The sequence below is a fragment of the Ceratotherium simum genome, chromosome 27 (assembly GCF_057802395.1).
Source record: "Ceratotherium simum simum isolate JZ-2026a chromosome 27, ASM5780239v1, whole genome shotgun sequence".
In the NCBI taxonomy this organism is placed as follows: Eukaryota; Metazoa; Chordata; class Mammalia; order Perissodactyla; family Rhinocerotidae; genus Ceratotherium; species Ceratotherium simum.
In genome coordinates this window covers 8,807,089-8,829,273 of record NC_141926.1, presented here as the reverse complement: position 1 = coordinate 8,829,273, position 22,185 = coordinate 8,807,089, and the positions used below count along the sequence as shown (strand labels likewise).

At 35.2% G+C, this 22,185-nt stretch overlaps 1 protein-coding gene across 4 annotated transcripts in view; it reads left to right on the top strand.

Moving 5' to 3' along the window:
* Positions 1-22,185, top strand: part of DYRK1A (dual specificity tyrosine phosphorylation regulated kinase 1A) — a 142,600-nt gene that overhangs the window by 44,990 nt on the left and 75,425 nt on the right. For 2 of the 4 annotated variants that reach the window (XM_087418086.1, XM_087418085.1), the window contains exon 2: positions 5,432-5,517. The exons of 1 other annotated variant lie outside the window; for it this stretch is intronic. In XM_087418086.1, the coding sequence (XP_087274212.1) occupies positions 5,508-5,517 (10 nt within the window). In that variant the 5' untranslated portion in view covers positions 5,432-5,507. Of the gene's footprint in view, positions 1-5,431; positions 5,518-6,913; positions 7,007-22,185 lie in introns of all 4 variants that reach the window. One more of the 4 variants, XM_087418087.1, reaches the window with a different exon arrangement.

The following is a 22,185-nucleotide window of genomic DNA, read 5'->3' as shown; positions in this document are numbered from 1 at the left end:
TCTGTACTTTGAATTAGTGACAGGTACCTGCACTTCGCAATTACTGATCATAGCTTACCCCTAGAAACTTTTCAGTCTCTGCCCTCCAGTTTTTAAAAAGATACTTGTCATTGTATTATGCATTGTTACAGATATATGCATATGAGATATTTCCTTCCTGGTTTCCTGTATTTATTGCTGTATCCAAGTACTCAGTGCCTAATTTTGTCTTATTTGAGTCCAGATGTAGTCCCAGAGAGTCCAAGTAACTTGGTGCTTGAGGTAGCAAAAATTTGGGGCAATATTTATTTAATCCACCTAGCTCTTAGTTCTTGAACCTTCTGTCCAGTCCTTACTCAGGGTTGTATTAGTTCTTTTCACATAATTTCATGAGAAATCGCATCCTGTCCCCTTTAACATGCATCTCAGCTACTCCCACTTCCCATGTGCCATTGGAGTTGTACATATAATCCAAAATCCGGGTTTATAATCCTTTGTATTTTTTTATCTTGCCCACGACTTGAGTGCAAAAATGACTTACTTGCTATTGGTTTTTACTCTCTCTCCAGTTTGTCTCCTTGAAAAATTTTTTTGGTAAAGGGACTATAAATCAATCTGTTATATGCTGTAATCAAAATTTCTCTGCTAGACTAACTTTTGGGAAGAGTTACTTTTCCATTCTCCTAAACTGAGATGCGTTTTACAAATTAATTTACTACTTATGTGCTTTGTTTCTTGTTTGGGATGGTTGAGGCAGGTGAGTAAGTTCGGAGTCTGAAATCAGACTTAAGACACACCTAGGTTCTTGCACCTTTGTAATTTTCTCATGATCATTTCAGTGATCCTCAGTGAGAGGCATTTTGGTGTGGTGGAAAATATGAACTTTGGTGTGGGACCAGAGTTCACAAGCTGTGACTTTAGGCCTGGCCGGTTAATCTGCCTGATCCTTGCTTTCCCCATTGATGTTGAAATGGAAGTAACCCTGCCTACTTGGAGGGCTGTTAGGAGGTTAAATGTGTCAGGGTCTGTAGTGTCTCAGGTGAGTGGGTGAGGCATAGTTAAGTGTTCTTTTCCCTGCATACTCATAATTTTGATTTGGTATCACATTCTGTAGTCTTGTGCTTTTTGCCTTTTAAATTTTTTTTCCTTTTTAAGGCTGTGACTCTTTCCTAGGAGTTTAGGGGAGAGTCATAAATCTTCCTGGTTTTTAGGATTTGACTTGAAATTCCCAGTTAGTGGAAATGCTTTTTCTCTGTATGCCATTTGATTATCTTATGGGGAATTAGAGTTACAGAATTTTTTTCTTGTGTGTTAGGTATTGAAACCATGACATTTCCCTATTTTCTGTTCTCTTTGACTCCTTTGGCTATTATAATTCTAGAAAATCTATTTCTAAAATTATTGTATGGGAAAAGAAGATATTTTTTTCTGTCACTTAATCTGTTAGTGTAAATGAGCAGAAGTTTATACGAAAAGCTAGTCACAGTGTATAATTTTTAGATAATCACATTGTTATTTTAATCTATGGAATCAAATTTATCAACCAAGTTTTCCTTGATTTCATTTTTGTACTTTATCCTTTTTTTTTTTTTTGGTAACTTATTCTTAATTGGTGTCTTCTGAACTATCTAAATTGTCCTTTTATTTTATTATTATTATTTTTTTTGTGAGGAAGATCAGCCCTGAGCTAACATCCGATGCCAATTCTCCTCTTTTTTGCTGAGGAAGATTGGCGCTGGGCTAACATCCGTGCCTATCGTCCTCTACTTTATATGGGATGCCGCATAGCTTGATAAGTGGTGCGTCACTGCGCGCTCAGGATCCGAACCTGTGAACCCCGGGCCACCGCAGTGGAGTGCGCACACTTAACTGCTGCGCCACCGGGCCGACCCCTAAATGGTCCTTTTAAATCCCGTTGTGCATTACATTTTATTTTTTCATGTGGGTTAAAATTTTTTAATTATGAAATTTACATGTAAGAATATATATAACGTGTAAAATTAAAAAACAAGAAAAAAAACCGTGTACTTCTGTCCAGCTGAAGAAATAAAACAGTGCCTACCAGTACTTCTCAACCTTGTATTATACTGATGTTTTTCACCTGCTGCTTGTAATACTTTCCTACTATTTTAGTTTGAAACCAGATATAATTTTTAGTTTTGTGTTATTACAAAACATTGTGACATTAGAGAAAAATACCATATCTGCCATTTAGTTCATTAACTCCTGAGTTAATCTGGATTTACCATACCATGCTAGTGCATTCATTTCCATCACAGTTTTGCCACTCTTGGTCTTTGCGGATTAGTATTAATTTTATAAATCTCAGTACGTCAGTGCTTTTAATTAGATGTCTTGAGTGTCTTGATATTCTCTCCTTCCTCCTTTCCCTCCCTCTCTAGAGAGATAGACAGACAGACACTAAGAGACTTAGTCTGATACCTACCTACCTGAGCATAGCAGGCACTTAATTCAGACAGCCTGTTGAAATTCTGCTATCCATGAAGATGTGCTATACGCTAATTTTATGCAGTGATTTTCAGACAGCTAAAAAGTGGTTTATACGTTTAGCTTTAAAAACCACTTAAGCTCACATTGTTCATAGACCATTATATTGCCTTTGGCAAAATGTGAGCTAAGACATACTGTAAAAGATTTTGAGGATTATGGGAGGTTCTTGTGGTAAGGGTAGTAGATACTTTTCATTAGCATCTAATTTTGCTCTATAATTTGTGAATGACTCCATTTGCAGGGGGAAAGATGAAAAATTCACTGTAGGTTTTACTCAGAAAAATTTAAAATATGACTATCTGGGTTTTTAAGCTTCTTTAGAGAGAAAATTGTATCCGTAGTTTGCAAAGTATATTTGGTGGTTGCTGTTATCTACTTATTGTAGTAAAGCACTCAGCTGAAATAAACTTTTTGTTTTTTTTAGTAAAGTGACCAACCTGAAGGATGTATGAAATAATCGCTAGAATCTTTATTTAAATCAATAAGGTCACGACTTACGGAGTTCATCATTACTTAGTATGTGATGGTTTGGTTGCTGCATATGCCAGCAGCAAATTTTGTAACTTGTAGAGGCACTTTACCCTTTGCTGAAGGCTACTTTTCAACTGAGTAATGATTAGTAGATGACTTTTCTACAAGATGTCAGTTTTTGGGTCAGACAGTTTTGATGATCCATAGTCAGATGCCTTATCCGTTGTGCCACTGGCCCACCCATATTTCTTACCTTTAGATATTTAAAACGGTAATGAAATAATCTGCTAATTTCTAACTTTTTAATAAAATAGAAAGAATACTAGTGTCTTATTTGATTCTGCTTTCTTCTTATAAAGTGGTTTTGTATCAGTAATATCATCTTTTCCTGTTGAAATCGTTGAAGGTGGCAGGGTGTAGGTAGCACTGTAACATTTTATAATTTTTATTTATTTATTTTTCCCCCAAAGCCCCAGTAGATAGTTGTATGTCATAGTTGCACAGCCTTCTAGTTGCTATATGTGGGACGCGGCCTCAGCATGGCCGGAGAAGCGGTGTGTTGGTGCGCGCCCGGGATCCAAACCCAGGCCGCCAGCACCGGAGCGCGCGCACTTAACCGCTAAGCCACGGGGCCGGCCCAGCACTGTAACATTTTATAGGTGAAGAATATGATGTTGAGAACCTAAAGGATTTGATAATACCTAGTTCATAACTAGAGGTTTAATTCACATTCTCTTTCCCCATGGTCCATGCTAGAATTGTAAAGACAATTACAAGGGAAAAATTGTTAGAAAACTGTCTTTGAAGTAAAAATCTTTAATCTTGTTGATTCAAATATTATTTTTGCAAATAAAACTATTTTGTTACAGTACTTTAATTCTCGTCCATTCATCTATCCATATACCCCCAAATCGGGTACCAGTTGGTCCCATGTCTAGGGTTTTACTTGATACCATAGCAGCATCTAAACTGGAAAGGCATGGAATCTGGAATATAGGTAATGATTTTAGACACAGGTGATTGGTAATTTACAAATAATTCATACATTTAAACCCCTGTCCCTGAGCTCCTCTTTCAGTTGCCGTTATTTAGAATACAGACTTCGAGCTTTTAAAGAACCCAGGAGTGCTAAAGTAGAAGGAGAAATAAGTGAAAAGCAGAAATATTTTTGGGCAGTAAATATAGACTCAAGTCTGTATTATGACCCACTTGCCTAAAAGTTTTTCTTCAAACAACCTAAGTATTTTCTTACTTTATTTTGTAATATTATTAGAATTCTACCAATGAGGGGTTTATTTGGGCTAACTAGCATCTTTGTTGAAAATTGCAAATATTAAAAGTGAATTATTTCAGCTCACTTGATTTTCTTCCTGTCACACACATAAATTGAACTACGCTGAGGCAGTAGGAGCTTTGGATGATAACTTAGGGATGCACTTATGGGAAAGGATTATTATTATTAAGCAGGATGATCAGGATGCCATAATGTAAAACTTGGGGAAGTACAGGCATCAGGAGTTGAGAGAGTGCTAATAAAGGAAAACAGTCTATTTCAGAATTTGTCCAGATAAAGAGAGGATCTAGAATTGGTTCACTGTATTTCTTCTGCAGGTTTCCCAGTATCCATGACCAGTAATATCTTTTGGGATCAGTAGATTTCTTTTGGCTGGCCTGGGAGCTTGGCCAACATAAGCAACATTGTTTCATTAGGAATACTTATTGAATTCCACAGTATCAATTTAAAAAATAAATCTTTAGACTCAACTCATTTGTAAGTTAGATTTTAGCCTGTGCTTGTCTTTGTCTCTTCTGCTCTTATCATGTGGTCTCAGTTGATGACAACAGTGAGGTTGCTTTTGCTTTCCTGTCAGTCATTATGGAATTTGCTAGTCAATCATGAAATACCAATGGAAGCAATAAGTAGGAAGTACAGTGAAAGAATTATAATAAAGTAAGAGAAGCCACTTGGAAAGCAAAAGAGGGCTTGCGGGCTTAAGGGGGCAGTTTTGGAACTTAATTTACAAATAACATTGGTAGATTGACATGTTATCTTTCCTATAGAGTAACTTTCGTTACCTCTGCTTACCTCTGATAATAAGCCACGATGAAAGGGGAATTCACGTTCGTACTGATCTGTGAATTGAAGGAGATTACAAAATGTAGATTTTTTCCCCCCAGATAAATCATATAGAATAGTGGAATATTGACTATTTCATACCTAGAAATGCGTGCAATTTTTATTGATAGTTGGCAGATTTTAAAACTGTTTTTCTCTGACAATTGAATTCTTGATATTTTATGTTTCATTAATGAAAATTATTTTCAAGTAAGCTTAATGAATGTTATTAAATGAATTTGTAGTAATTTTATCTCTATGTTTTGGGGATTGTAGTTACATTAGATATTCCTCAATTAGGGGTAATTGTCTTGCATCCTTATCTCTTATCATAATCTGTTTTTCTTCACACAGTGTTATAGTTTTGCTGCTGGACTCTTCCCTCCCTTCCCCCACCCCATCAGGATGATATGAGACTTGAAAGAAGACGATGCATACAGGTGACTCAAGTTTTGAAATACAGTAAAACTATGGCTATCTGAGAGATTGTGGAAACTGGTGGTATATTTTGAATGGGGGAGCTTTCTGATAAACAGCATTAGTGGGGAGAATTGTTTAGATCAATAAATGCAAAGGTAGTTGGAGTATTTATTAAATTTGACTTGGGGAATCAGTTTGATAATCAGTGTTATAGTAGTATTAATACAAATACAGCATAGTAATTGCTAGTACTTGACCTTTACGGAAGTGAATGGTTGGCTAATACTTTGGTGAGAATTGAAGTATTTCTGTTAAAGATAAATAAAATATTCACCTTTATGGTTGAATGCATGTTTCCCTCAGATCCCTATTAGAATAGAGCAAATCTTTTAAAACCATAGAGAGTAGATGTTAGTAGTGTATCTTAAAAGAGACCGACAGTTAAGGATATTACACCTATATCTATGATTCCTTAAAAAAATAATGGTCCGAGATTTTGCTTTTTCTTTCCTTGTTTCCTCCCTCTCTCCATCCCTGCCTCCATCCCTCTCTCTCTTTTCTTTCTTCCCTCCCTCCTTGCCTTTCATTGTTTTGTCATTTGTATTTATATAGAAGAAGCAGTATCAGGGCATTTTTGAAAGAATATTTTTAATTATTTTATAATTAATTGAGGTGATCTTATTCATATGTGGAAAAATGGAGGCTGCTCCATCTATGGCTATGTTCAAACTTTTGAAAATGTAGTGTAGCTAATGGATAAAAGTGTTAGCTTTTAAACTTGTATATTCTTAAATCACATCAATTGTGAGCATTTTGTTGAACCAAGTGGCTTATATTTGTAGACCTTATCAGAGATAGTCTTATTTGATTATATTTTATTAACTGAAAAAGCGGTAGAAGTAACTATGTAAATCTTGAATAGATATTTAATTACGTTATTGGTGTAGCTGTTAAAGTTTTTGTGGTTGGTTTTTGTTTTTGGTGATCTTTGTTTTCTAAAAGGAAAAAAATTACCATTTTTTGACTTTAGAGTGGGATTTAAAAAAGTAATGTGTCAGATGTACCATTCTGCATGAAGAAATGTGCTTGAATATATTTTTAAATTAAGTTATAGATCAAATAATATTTTACATTCATGAGAGACTCAAAGAATCTGATCGTAATTCTTTTTGAAGTAAAAAGTGATTGAGTAATCATCTCCGTAATCCATCTCTCAGGTGTGCACATATATATTTGCTGGTACAAATTAGGGGTACACCATCTACACATTCTGGCTGAGTGGCTGATAAAATCAACATGATGCTGAGGCTGAATATCACCATCATAGAGAAATAAATAGGAATACTTACAGAAAAAAATTTAGAATTTTATGAACATTTTGTTGTCAGATTTTATAAGTGTGACCTTTTGGTGCAGGACCAATTTCTCAGCAGTGTCAGCTCCCGGATTGCTCCTTGGGCACTATGCTGCACATTGGCTATACCAAGTAGATGCTCACTTTCAACTGAGGTCAGTAGAGGAACAAAGTATTTTTGGGGTATCTCACAGATTTATCCATGAATATTAATGATTTTGGAGATTTTCCCTTATGAAATTTTGAAGTGGCAAAGTTGCTGTTTTATTTCTAGTTTATCTTCACAAGATATGAAGAGTTTCCAAAAAGCTCTTTTTCTTGGAAGGGTTATGGATGAAATGAAATATCTAAAGAGTAAATACAGTTTATAAAGGTTATCTAGTTAAGTTTATGAATGCTAGAACACAAAAAAAATTCTACAAAGATTAGATTTATGGTATAATCCAGTCTCGTTTACTTGGCTTTGTATTTTCTAAAAATTATCAATATTTATTGGCTTTTAAAGGAAAAAAAACACAAGAAGGAAGATCTGGCTCTTTCTAATATATGTGTTAGCTGTTGGTGTATTTCCCTTTTAACAATTTGAAAGTTAATAATTGTTTTTGAACATAAAATTAACAGCTTTCATAATCATCATTAATTAATGCAGCAGTTTGCTCTTGTATTACTGTGCACACATTTATTATACTTCAACTGATAGAATTTTAACACATAAAAGCTCCTAAGGAGTTTTTCAGTGAAAGTTATTTCTAGAATGCTTATGCATACTCGAAGGTGAATAGTCTGTTTTCCCCAGGTGTTCATGGGACTGACTTGATGATGGTTAGATGTGATGATGCCTCACTCTCTCACCCCATTTCATCGATTAGGCGCAGGTTCAGGGATGCTAGAAAGGACGTGGAAGTAGGCATTGACTGAGTGGTCTTGGAAAAGCCAAAGCTCAGTAATAGATTTTTACTGAACACCAAGCCAAAGGCACACTTTGATGTATTTCTAGTACGTGTGTATATAGGTGTTCCGTACTTGTTTAATTTGAGGGTCTTTCTGCATGTTTTAAAATATAATTGGAATATAAATGAGGTGAAATTGGATAATGTTTTTATTTTTGGAACAAAAATCATTTGTGACCATTTATTTGGCTAACATTTGCTTTGTACCAGGTACTCTAATAGGTGCTCTATGCACAAGGATCCCTGTGCTTAGGAATCAGGGAACACATTTCAGTTGGAGGAGGGGGCAGATTGTAAACAAATGATGCAGTGGGTGTTTATAATCAATTTTTAAGACTTATTTGTTGAGTTCCTGGCATCTAGAGTAAAAACAGAAAGCTCTCTCTGGTTAACAGCATTCACAGTAATGATTTCACCCGACACCCACATGCCAATGTTGTCAAAATCTACACTTGTGTCCCAGTCTTCTCTCCTGAGTTCCAAACTCATGTAACTACCTCCTGGATGTCTCTTCTGCACCCCCCCCCGCCCCATGTATTCCTGTTAGTGATGAGTAACACCATTCCACCCAAGCACACTGTCATCCTGGGAACCTAGGAGCCACTCTTTACTCCTTTGGATTAAGAGGTAACCAAACTGAGTTTATTTAGGATGTACAATCACTTACTTATGAGGTTAAATTTGGAAAATGCACTGCCTCAGAGATTACTGTGCACCTTAACATAAAAGCTCTTGCATTTTTTCAATTTATTTGATAAAAGGACCTCGCCTCCCTCTTATTCTTTATTTATACCAATTAACATCCAGTAGAACATTATTTGGGAAAAGCTGTTGGATATAGCAGTTGTTACCATTCTTTATTTTGTTGACATGGGCTTTTTTAACAACTAAAATTGTTTTTTAACAATAGTGATAGGCTAGTCACTTTAAAACTTGAAATAGTTCTAGAACGTATAGAACTATAACTCTTTGAGGATGAATAACCTAGGAAATTTAAATTGTGCTGATTTGTTCATATTGTCGTTGTCATATTTCTTTCATATTTTCATGAATTTAAGTGCTTAAAACCATTTGATGTGGCAGAGTTTTTAATTTAGATTCTCTAACTCAGTTTAAAATGTGAATTTTGTAGGGCAAAGTTTGCATACTTCCGAGACACAAGAGTATGGCATATTATTGCAGAACAATTAGAAATCAGTTCTGTAAATTAAAAAAAAACCCAACTTCTTTAATCCCATTCGTATGCAGGGTTCATTAGGGGAATCAAAGGGTTTGTACATTTTACTATTTTGGTACATATTGCCAGTTTGCCTCCTTTTGGAATTGTTCTTCACGTGGTCCTGTGTATCTGGTCTTTTTCTGTATGTGTTTTCCCTTCTTTAGCCTTATTCGTTTGTTAACCCCGAGCAGTCTGATTTTGCTTTTAATAATTCAGTGAGTTTATTGGTTCTGGTGAATGCTAAATCCGGTGGATTTATTTTTGCTCTTAGGTTTTTACTTTTTCTCCCTGTTTATTAAGAGATACACAATCACTGAAAAAAATTGGAAATTTCTAAGAATATAGATAAGTAGAAGGAAACATACCCAAAGTTCTTCTGTCCACTGCACTATGGCACATTCCCTTTCAGTTTTTTGTTTTCAATGCTGTTTTTGATTAATTGAAATCATCCTGAATATCCATTCAGGTTGGTGTGCTTGAGTAGAATCTGTTTTATATTATTTATATCTTCTCTTTTATTGGCTAGTGTTGTACCATAAACATTTCCTCACGTGATCAGAAACTTACTAGCTGAAGTGATCTCCTTCACTTTGAACTTGGAGCAAATCCAGAGCATTCAGAACTATAACTGTTTTTGAGGTGAATTACTTTAGAAATTTAAAGCGTGCTGATTTGAGACTATTTCATTGTATGAACATTTCCTAGTTAAGTTAAATATCTCTTATTAGACATTACGTTTTTTTTAAACTTTTCCTTTTCACTTTTTTTAAGTACTAACATCTGTGCATAAAAGTTTGATTATATGTTAAATTATTTTCTTATAATTAATTCCTAGGAGTGTTAAGTATTGGGTCATAGGGTTTGAAAAATCTTAATGCTCTTGATACAGCTTTTCAGAAAGCCATTTGGGAACATGTACCAGTTTATATTCACTAGCATTACATGAATATTTGTCTTTTAATGTATCTTTGTGAGTATTGAGTATCATAGTTAAAAATAAATCTCTCGGGCTGGCCCGGTGGCGTAGTGGTTAAGTGCGCGGGCTCCGCTGTGGTGGCCCCGGGGTTTGGATCCCGGGCGCGCACCACCGCACTGCTTGTCAAGCCATGCTGTGGCAGCATCCCATATAAAGTAGAGGAAGATGGGCACAGATGTTAGCCCAGGGCCAGTCTTTCTCAGCAAAAAGAGGAGGATTGGCAACAGATGTTAGCTCAGGGCTGATCTTCCTCACAAAAAAAAAAAAAAAAAAAAATCCCCAACTGGCAAAAAGAAGAATCTTCTACTTTAGAAAATATAAAAGTGATAGTGTGTACTGAGTGGAGGAAAAAGTTTAGGTGCTTCAGAAATGCATAAAGTGACAAACCTAACAGTTCAGTAGATATTCTTCTCTCAGGATTCTTTCTTTCTAGCAAATGGTTTTTATTGAGTGCTTTTATGGCATTTGTACATGTTTGCTTACTGGTTTTTTGTCCCAACCAGTCTGATCCTCAAGGTCAGAGGGCTGTGGCTTACCTCATTGTATGCCCTGTGTCTGTCTAGCAGGGTTCCTAGGACCTAGAAAGTGCCCAACAAATACTTGCAAAAAGAACAATTTTTGCCATCCTGCTAATGCTTAAAAATATCTTAATCTGAATGTCTGCTTTAATAAATTTCTTCAGGTGGTTTTAAGAGTTCCTCATTATTTTCCATTTCCTTTTCCTTTTATGTTTCATATTTTTATTATTTAAATCTAATTTCTAAGTGGAAGCAGTTAATACTGACTACATTATTATGATACATGTATGTATCACATAAGAGAACATAAGATATTTATAGAAAAGATGATAGGAAACCTGAGGTTAGCCACATTGTAAAGTTGAATTTCTTAGGCCTTAGTGCCTTTGTTCAAGACCTAGGTGAAAGCAAATAGATTCATATTCATTATTTTAGATTTTAGGGATACCTACTGAATGTACTTCTGAAAGAATGTTTGAGTTCTGGGAAGATGATAGCAGGGCATAGTTATTTGAATCTCCACAGTTTTCCCTAAAAACAGAGTAACAAGGACAACAAAACCAAAACCTCACGGACACCTACAAGACTAGGTGACCAGTATCTCCATAGACCTTAATAGAGGTGGGTGGGGACAAATCCCCAGTACCTACAAGACCTACGTAGTGTTAGCATTTGTACAGAAGGGTACAGAAGGATGCAGAATGAAGCAGCAGGGTATCTGATGGACCCAAGAACAGGAGAACCCCAAGCTAGCCAACAACTTGCCTGGGAAGTGTGGCAAGCAGATTTGAGAACAGCAGCTGAAACTAAGAGGTGTTTTTGAGTTCTCAGGATACAAGGGACCCAAAATGAATTCTGTGGGGTTAGAGCCATCTGCTCCCCATGAATTTTCAAAACTGACCAGTTGAAGCCCCACACTAAGGACTACACTTCTGGGGAAAGAATTAAGCAGGATGGAGACAACAGGGGCAAAGAAAAAAAGGTCGGATGAAGTGGGGGAAGGTGACAGCACGGGAGACCTCATTCATGAGACTAGATTTGATATCCTTCCTGAAAACAGAAGAGGACCCTTACCAAGCCGGAACAGCTACTCTAGTTTCCTAAAAGTTTTGTTTTACATGAAAATGATTACCAGACAAGGATCCAACAGTCAAATCCTCACAGAGTTTTTGTAGGAGAAAAGGAATAAGGAGCAGAATAATATTCCTGCAGATAATGAAAGCATGCCAGAAAGAAGTGTCCATAAAACAAATGAAAACTGTAACCTAATGTTTCAAAACAAACCCAAAGAAATTTAGAAAATGATGCAAATATGAAAGACCGACATAAATCCGAATAAGGAAATCTTAGAAATGTGATGATAACTCAGGAAAGAGAAATAAAAGGAAAAAATCATTTAAAAAATGAAGCCTAAGCTAGAAGGAACACAAGGGTGAAAAAACACAGTAGAAAATTTCTTCAGAGAAACAGAAGATGAATGGGAGAAAAAAAATTTAGACAAAAATGAAGAAGAATGAAGAAGCATTTTAGAGAAAGTGACAGTTACTAAAGACAGGCAGAGAAGTTTCAACAAATAATAGGGGTCTCTAAAGAAAACTATGCAATGAAACTTAATAAATACTAATAATTATAACTCAAGTAAATTTCCTGAAATTAAAAAAAAATGATTTGCCACTACATTTGGAAGGGGCATGTTGTTTACTTGGATAAATTGATCCAGAAATGTAGACATACTCTTTAAAAATTATTGGACTTTAAAGAAGATTCTTGGGGTATCTAGGCAAAGACCCAAGTCATTATTAAGAGGAAGAATATTAGATTATCTGATTTTGATAGCAATGCTTTATGCCAGAAGCAGTGGAGTAATATCTGATATGCTCAAGGAAAATGAATGAGAGCCAGGAGTTTTATATTCCGCTCAATTGTCTACAGTATAAAGACAACAGACAAAATGTTACTCAACGTGACAGAATCATACTCAACATGAGAATGAATTTGGGGACTATTGTTTCTTTGAGCACTTCTTAAGGAATCTACTAGAGAATAAACTTTGGCAACCATAGAGACTGCAGGGACATTGGTATAAGGAGAGCATTAAATAGATACTTGTGGAATTTAAACTAAATGATGGTTATGAGTGAGTGTAATATGTAATGGCTGTATTCTCTACATTGAAGATACAGTACAAATGACAAAAAATAAAAGTAGCATAAAGTTGCTGATTACTTCATAGTTATTAATGGGGAGCAAAAGGATATTACTTCAAATCAGATGCTTGGAGAAGAGGGAAGTGGGGGAAAGTTACTAATTAAATTGATGTTCCTAGGTAGGGGAATCAGTAGATCATTCTCCTTCACCCCTAGACTCATAATGAAAGGAAAGGAAAATAGAAGGGATATGGGGTAACCATGAGAACAAAATACAAACCTCCAAATCTCGGTTTCTTCATATGGGGAATAAGAAACATAATAATGGTAATAATACCGCATAATACATGTAGTGCTGAGTGCGTATGTAACACAGGTCCAATGGATGTGCTCTATTTTTATTATTGTTATCTCCCCTCCCAATTGCTACCATACTATTTATGCATATTTAGGGTTTGCATTGTTTTTTTTTTGGTGAGGAAGATGGTCCCTGAGCTAACGTCTGGGCCAGTCTTCCTCTACTTTGTGTATGGTACGCCGCCACAGCATGGCTTGATGAGTGGTGTGTAGGTCTGTGCCCGGGATCCAAACCTGCAAACCTTGGGGCCACTGAAGTGGAGTGTGAAAACTTAAACACTACGCCACTGGGCCAGTCCCTAGGGCATGCATTTTTTTTAATTTCTTTTTTATTTGAGAAATTGGCATGTTTTCTGGAATTACATGTTAATGTCTCAAATTTTATTCTGCCTGTATTATCAGACTTACAGTCAATTCAAATTCATAACTCATCTACATAATTTAAAATTTGTGTTGGAGTGTTTTATTTATTAGACATTGGAATTATGCTGATTTTTCTGCTTATTGGAGTTATTCAGAAAGGATTTGCAGGAGCAGGGTAGATAGGGAAAAAATGTGACAGGGATAAAGAGTTTTTTCTGGGGACCAGGTTACCTGAAAAGTTAACATTCTGTTTTTTCATACTGATGTACTTGAAAAAATTATATAACATCCATTTTTACATGAATATAGTAGGAAAATATTTTGTTACAGTTAGCAAATTTATTGTTGAAAGATACCTGAAATACTTAAGCTCTCCCTCTTCCCTTTGAAAAAAAAACAACGTATTTGTAATTTTTTTCTCTCTTTTGAAGGCAAGGACTTTTTCCTACCCCTCACCTTTTTAATAAGTAAATATATAAATATTTCTTGAAATATAATTTACATATAAAATTTATGCATTTTATGATTGATTGATTTTTTAGTGAATTTATACAGTTGTACAACTGACACCACCACAATCCAGTTTATATATTTTTAATTAAAAATAATTCAAGTTTAGATAGAACTTGTATAAAGAAGAAAATAAAAATTACCAGTAATGCAAGCAATAAAAAAAGTCATTGTAATTTTTTAGTGTATATATTGCCTTTTATTTTATGTGCGTGTGGCTCCTTCAAACAATATTTAAGAAACAAAATTGGAGTCATATTTTACTTTTTATAGTCTTTTAAAATGTAAACATTTCTCCATCATTAGTATTCTTTTATAGCATGATTTTTAATGGCTAATTGGTATTCTACAAATCAGTTACTATTTAACCTATTTCCCATTGTTGCTAATTAGTTCATAAATAATGTTTAAGTGAACATTATTGTGGCAGTCTTTGTGTTCATCTTGGATTTATAGCCTTAGGTTCAATTTTCTAGAAGTTGTACTTACTGAGTTAAAGGATATGTACCTTTTTAAGACTTTGGATACATATTTTCAGATATCTTTTTAAAGTACAATTTATGCTTCTCTCAGCACATAGAATTTTCTCATACTCTAGAATCCTGGGTATTTAAAAATGTCTGCCAATTTGATAGACAAAACATAACTTAATAGTTGAATGTGTATGTGTTTGAATATTAGTGAGATTGAATATGTTTTCTTATGTTTGTTATATGTTCTGTGAATTTCCTTTTAATATTCTTTGCTAATATTTCTCTTGGGTTTTTTTTTTCCTAAATTTGTAAGAATTCCTCATTGAACCCTTACTGTATGCCAGGAACTATTCTAAAGAATTTACGGTTAGGTAGCCTGCTCCAGGTCACACAGCTAGTAAGGGATGGACCTAGGATGCAAACCCAGGAGCATGGCTCCTGACTCTTAACCAGTGTGTTCCTGCTTTGTTACTTACTGCTAATACATTTTCCAGTTTGCGTTTGTGTTTTAATTTTGTTCATAGTATCCTTTTATACAGGAGCTTTAAGTTTTTGTGTGGAGGGACTAGGTCTTATTTATTAGTGTAATCCCTAGAACATAATCGATTCTCAAATATTTGTTGAACAAATGAGAATAAACCCATTAACTGTCTGTTGACAGTGTTGACCTTTTATTTTGTGTATTATATTTCGTCTTTTAAAGGGATTCTCAAGGGCTTCATAAATAATTTACTCTTTGGTTTTGATAAGATACAATAAGTTTATCCGTATTAGCTTTCCTGTAAAGTCTGTGGAAGTAATTACTGCTTTAAAAAGGAACATGTGTTCTTAAACAAGCAAATATGAGTTGTGAGCAATGTGTATTATCAACAGTGATTTGAATTGTAGATTCAAGTGAAGTAAAATATTTTATTTTCCTAGAACCTAGAATTATTCCTAGAACCAACTTCTGGTTTTGATGGAGTTTGGTTTTTGTAGTTTTAGGAAATGGATAGATTTGGCCACTGTTGAGCAAGTTTTTTGAATAAATTTTGATTTACTTTACGAGGTAAGATCCTTTGGAAGGAAAACCAAACTAAGAAAGCTGATATAGATAGTGTAGATCAACTCCTCCAAAGGTGTAATTTAAGGTTTTACTTCTTTCTAAGTGCTTTTTCTCTCTTTTCCTTTGGTGGATGACATCAGGCTACTTAGTGGTCCCTCTTTAGTTTGACTCATGTCTGTGTATCCTTTATGCTAGTCTTTTAAAAAAGTGTAGAGATCCATACTATTAAAGGGATCTGTGTTAGAGATTAGATTATAGAGAAGGATGAATAAGTTTATTTCCATTTTTACACACCATCCACAAAATATACTACATGGAATCAAGTACTCAAAAAGCAGACACTTGAAAATGTAAATATTTATCTTGTTAATACAAACCTAGATCTGCTTTTTATAAAATTATAAAAGCTGAAACAAATTGTCGAATGCTTGCTGTTTGTGTAACCTACTGGTTACAACCAGCCTTTTTTCCTCCTCCTAGTAGCAGTATTTTTCCGGCCATGCTCAACTGACATGTTAAATTCAGATTTGTACTTTTCTTCCATATTAAGCATTAATTACTCAATTTACATGGATATGTTAATAAAATTTAATCCATTCTGGAAGTAAAAAATGAAATGTGTTTCCTTTTCCTCATTCTCACGCCTTAGTGGTAAAACCTCTTTTAATCTTCAGTTTTTAAATTCCTTTTTTGGTTACTTCCATCACTTTAAATATGTAATGTGTAAAAAACTGACTGTCCTCCCAGAAAGATGAAATCAAATAGCTCTCTATGCTACCTCTCTTCCAGCCAATTTGTATTCCTCTTTTTTTTTTTTTTTTTTTTGCGGAGGAAGACCGGCTCTGAGCTAACATCTATTGCCAATCCTCCATCCTCCCCCCCCCCCCCCAAAGCCCCAGTAGATAGTTGTATGTCATAGTTGCACATCCTTCTAGTTGCTGTATGTGGGACACGGCCCCAGCATGGCCGGAGAAGCGGTGCATCGCACGCCAGGGATCCGAACCCGGGCCGCCAGCAGCAGAGCACACACACTTAACCGCTAAGCCACGGGGCCGGCCCTGTATTCCTCTTTTAAAGTTTTTCTGTTGATTATTATTAAAATTTTATAAAATTGATTTAAACCTCTCTTTCTTGACGCATTAGTTTTAGACAGTTTCTCTTGATTTCCCAAGATATGAATTGAGGACTTTAAGTACCCTTTATATTTCTTTCTACCTCACAGTCTTTACTCACTAAACAATTAGCTTTACATTGTATATAAGTAGATACACCTTTTCTTAACTATAATTGAATTCCATGTTTTTATCTTGAAGTTCTTTTGAAAACTGAATACAGAAAACTATACTGGAAAAAAGCAGAGTGTATTAGGACCTATAGAGAGAGAGATGTAATACTGTGTCACTAAGTTTGTTCCACTCATAGGAGAAATATTAACACTGGGATTGAGATGTAGTGCAATGTAATGATTTTTAAAAATGATTTAGTTGTATGATATGCATTCAACTTTCACTAGGAATTTTTCTTTTAAATCTCAGGTGCAGAGTAATTGTTTATGACACTTGTCACCTTTGATCTGTATGTGACCCTCTTTTATAGTATTTCAGTGATAAATACCTGTGAACCCCTGTTGCCCAAGTCAAGAACCTGAACTACTTCTGCCATCATCACCTTCTCTCCCAAGTGAGAGGACTGAGTGCAGATTGGGTGTTTCTCCTGAGACGTTGGACTGACAGGCTTCAGTTCAGTGAGTGTGAATTGGGGTCCTGGCAAAAAGCTTCTCATCCTTCCATTGCCAGGTTGAGGAGGCCCCACTGAGCAGTATGGACCTGTGCTGTTGCCTGTTTAGCCCTTCCTAGGCAGGTGGCTTAGTATCCTTACAGGGCATTTCTTTGGCCTCAGCCTGGGGGCGACTGTTCATCTCTGTTTGAGTGGCCGGGACTCAGTGTGTTGACTATGCAATAGGTAACTTCTTAGAGCCATTGGGAGAGGCTGGCCATGCAGCGGCTAGTTATTTTAGTAATCAAGCCAACTTCTGCCCCTCCTTCTATTCCAGTTTTCCTTTCCCACCTAGAATGGCACCTACCACTGTTGCTGTGGTTCCTGGTGCCTGCTTTCAGCTCTAGGCCTTGCTGGCATTCCTTTGATTATTGATAGCATCCCATTGGCCTTTTGTCTTGAAGAAATCTGTCAGAATCTTTGGTTCACTGGTATGTCTCCATCCCATGCTTTAATTAATTGATTTTATTTTTGTGCTTCGTTACTGCTATTTTGGTGGGCATTGTGGAGGATATGAACAGGTATGCTTAGTCTATCTAGTGCTCTAGAATTTCTTTTTAGAAGTACCCTCCTCCCTCAACTTAGGAAACTGAGCTTCTGGGTGTCGTGTTGGTTCCTTCTCTTGCTGGTAATCTGAAAGTATTTTTTCAAGCACCACTCCAATTGTGGCTATCCTTGGTTCTCTATTTACTAGTGAGTTCTAGTAGTATATATTAAGAACTAGGTGGCCTTCTTGGTCTCAAGAAAACTTTCCTGCTGCTGCCCACCTGTAGTATACCCCTTCAAGTTGCCAGTGTGAGAAGCAGCTCTGTTGAAAGTCAACACCTGTGCTTCAGTTTCTGCCTTTGTGACTTTTGGTTTGGGCTCCGTGTGGAAGCACTGTTTTCTCTGTCCTTGACCTCTCCACGTGTTTTGCCCATTACCTCCCTCCTCATGAGCAGACCCATGGCCTCTCCTTGTTAACCTAGGTTTCAGCTGCTTTGGAGGATAGCTGCTTATCTCTTTGAGGTGCTTCCCACCCAATGCTCTTAAAAGTGAATTTTTCCTATTGTTTGTTTTTTTAAGTCAGACTAAATATACCCCCTAAATGTGTTAAGTCTATCCTCCTGTTTTCGTATGATATGGAAATTGACAAGAAAATACTTAATGCAGTTTAAGGTGAAGATGCTTAAGAAAAATGAAGCTTTTTCTGATTTATTGCCTTGATAAGCACAATACAAAGAGGGTTTTTAACTCCAAAGTTAATTTGCAAGAATCTTTGTTTTAGCAATATGCATTAATTATTATAACATTTAGTTAAATAAAGGCTTGGTCAGTCAGCTTTTGTATTTCCATAGTTGGATGAGGGAGCAAAAGTATATTTACTATACAGTAGTTAAGTATTCATAATGTTCTAGGTACCTTTTTTGTTTTGGGAGAGGAAAGAGGAAGAGGATAGGACCATTCCCCAAGCGTGAGTTAGTTGATCTACAAGAGTAAAGAACAGTCCAAGATTTAAAAATTTATGTCTGTAATCCAGATTTAAATAACAGTTTACCTTCTATCTTAATAACAGACTTTCAGGAGGAGGGAAAAAAAGCATCAGGATTGCTCTTAAATTGGAGAGTACAGATACCTACTGGGCTTAATCTTTTGTAAAAGATGCCCAGCAAAACAGTATGGTGGCAGCCTCACTTTATAGAATGAAGTATTACAAACTTGACCAAAGTAGTTGCTCACATTTTTTTGATTATTTTTCCAGGTTAGATGGCTTGAAATTAAAAAAGGAAAATACATTTCTATCTACTTGCCATTTTTCAAAATTAGAAAGCTACATTGTATTTCTCCCTAAAATACAAAATTGTTGGTGTGGTATGCTTGTCATTTGAGATACTGTTGGATGATTTATTACTTGGCATAATAATGGCCTGTTATGCATTGAGGGGATAGAGGCTGTTGATATATCTTTAGCATCTTTGACTGCAGAGAATAAGTTACCAGTTATTTATTCTAAATTTATATCTTCTTACAATATTGGGGAGAAAATGTAATCGGAATACTGTATTTTAAAAAAGTTAATGATTTAATTACATACTTAGAAAACTTTACTAGGAATTCTAAAATATATATTTTATGTAATGAAGATTCTAATTTAGTGAGTTAACTATTTTTAAACGTTTTAAATGTTTAATTTTTGATTCTAAAAGTAGATACTTTCTAAAACTCTGCAATTTTAAGTAGCTTTGAAAGGAATTGACAATAAACCCAACAACATTTAAATTCAGGGTTTTTTCCCCAGAGCATCTGTCACCAGACAGATGATGTTTCCTTGTGTTTCTAGGTCCCAAAGGAAAATAAGAGTCCCAAGGTTTTAATTTTTTTCCCCTTCAAGGATGGGACAGTTTTGTGATATGAAGAATGTTTAAGAGGTGGACCAGAAAAGAGTCCTTGTTTACGTGGAAAATGCTATAGATTGAAAGATAGGCTGGGTTTGAACCTGGGAGAACTAACCAAAATATTAAAGATTCATGGGCAAGAGTGTGAATTAAATTGGCTTAAAAATATTTCCCTTTTCTCTTCTTGCCTTATCTGTAGGAATTAAAGGAGGTTTACTTGTAAAGTTTCCAAATACTTAAAAAAAACTCCAGATAATTTCTAAAGTTTGAAGTAAACTGAGATTGAGTCTTTCAGGGAATGAGCTAAATGTTTTGGGTTAGAAAGTGATTTTCAAACCTTTCTTAAGCCCTGGTTAGTAGATGGCATGGGGAATGATTCTGAGCTCATCTTTTTTGAATGCTTATATTTAAGTATATTTTTATAAGAATGACAAACCAAAAGACTTATTGATACCTGACTGATATATTGATTAATCATAGATGATAGTTGCAGAGGGCTTTGATTTTCATCTATAGGATCTTTATTTTATGCACTATTTTTTTAAAAGTGTAATTTCTTTGTTTATAGAACAAGGAGTTAGTATTACATGATCTTTAAGGTTTCTTCCAGCTTTCAAGTTCAGTTATCAATCCCTCTCCTCCCTCTAAGAAGCTGATTCTGGTTTGGTTTCATTGGACTTGAAGTACTTTTCATTTAGAATCCCTAAGTAGAGAGAACATGAGAAAAAATTGGGAGACAAGTGTGGATGGTGGGTGCTTGGAGCTGGTAGAAAAGTGGCTTCAGTTTTCTTAAAGGGGAAGAGAATTAGCAGTGATAGAGGTAGGACCAACATGCTGTTTTCTTTGAATCTGATGCTGGAACTCTGCTCTGTGCTTTTAATTCAATATATTTTACAAATGCTAGAAGTGTTTCTGGAGACATTTACAGGCATTCTATGGAAAAATATATTTAAAAAATCACTAACTTCTCCTTGGTGTGGGATGAATCTGTACTCCATTTAGAAGGAGATAATTGCTAGGATAGGTGGGACAAGTTGATCTATTTTAAAATAAAATTGTATCTTTTATAAAGATACAATTATAAGGCACAAATAGGAACTGTGTCTCCTTGACATGTTTCAAAGCATTTCTCCGAGTATATGAGATTAAAGAAATTTTCTCAACCACTGAGAATTGTCAGAACACTGATGTTCTTTAAAACTATCTTTGTAGCTGTTAGTATGTACTGACAGAGTAAAAATTTTTATGTTTTATTCATATTGGAAATTTTACATATGAATATAATGTTTATATTATGCTTATATCTTAGTTGAACTTGGTTCCAAGATATGAGTATTATTTACTTGGTTCCAGTTTGCATATTCTAAGCCCTTATAGGTTAATACTTAATTGGGGTTTTGTTATTTTAAAATTATTTTGAAATTATATATTAATGTGTCACGATCAAAGACACAATGTTATTTCTCTTCAGTATGATAAAGCTTGAGACTTCCAGTGAGCCATGCCTTCTGTTATGCCCACCTTTTATTTAGTCTTCCCATAATAGAATAAAAATGCTTTGTAGGGTTTCTCTAAAATATAATGTTTTAGAATCTATATGAATGTATAGAAAGACATTTACATAATGCTTGCTTTTGAGTAGGTGGGGAAAAAAGTTGAAATGTTGACAGCAGCTTCTGTTAGAAAAACTCATATCTATATAGTAAAAAGTTAAAATTACAACAAATACACTACTTAAACTGTGTTCTGTGTGTATTACCATTGGATTGTTTTTGGAGTGAAAAGTAGAATATGATTCTCATCCTTTACAGTTGCTGTTAATTTTGCTCTAAGCCTGAAAGTGTTAACAGCAACTTGAAAATGTGACAAAGCTCAATTTCATTTCTTGTTTATTGCTTGTTTTCCTATTGGACAATTGGAAGTAGCTCTGCCCTGGCAACTAAAATAGGCTATTTGCATAACCTAGTTTGATTGGCCAGCATTCCGACTAACAGTTCCAATCATATGGTGTGGGTTTAGTGGTAGGCTATGCTAATTAGCCGCTGTTGCTGGGGTTCAGGATGGTTTCTGTGTGCTATTCTGCTGCATTGTGTTGCCTGGTGAGAGACATTGATAAATGAATGTTTAATGATCTGCAGCAGTTCCCACTCACTGCGGGCAGGCGGATTTTAGAACAGAAGTGGAAATAAGGATTTAATTGCTCTGTTAAATACCTGTAACCAAAATATGTGTATTAAATTATAGAAGTTAAGTTGTACGAAATCTTTATATGATTAAATACTTTGTAACAAAAAGGGAACTACTTGAGCTTTGTCTTGTAAAATATAACTCAGGTAGCAGCACTATGCACAGGTTTTCTAAAACTCTGTTCAGTAAAATTGATCATTTTTTTCCCGATTAGAAATAGTACCATGGCAATAAGTAGCATATTTTATTTTTTTCATGATTTTGACCTTTTATAAAGGGACGTGTTTGTTTTTAATAAATTGTTGTGAGCTTTGGGCAGAATTTATCTTGTACTGCCCATGTAATCTAGCAAATAGGAGCATAAACTTGAACCCCCTGTGCATGTTCTTCTGTTCACTTGGAAGATCAGGTTGTTATTCACCACTCCCCGCTATTATT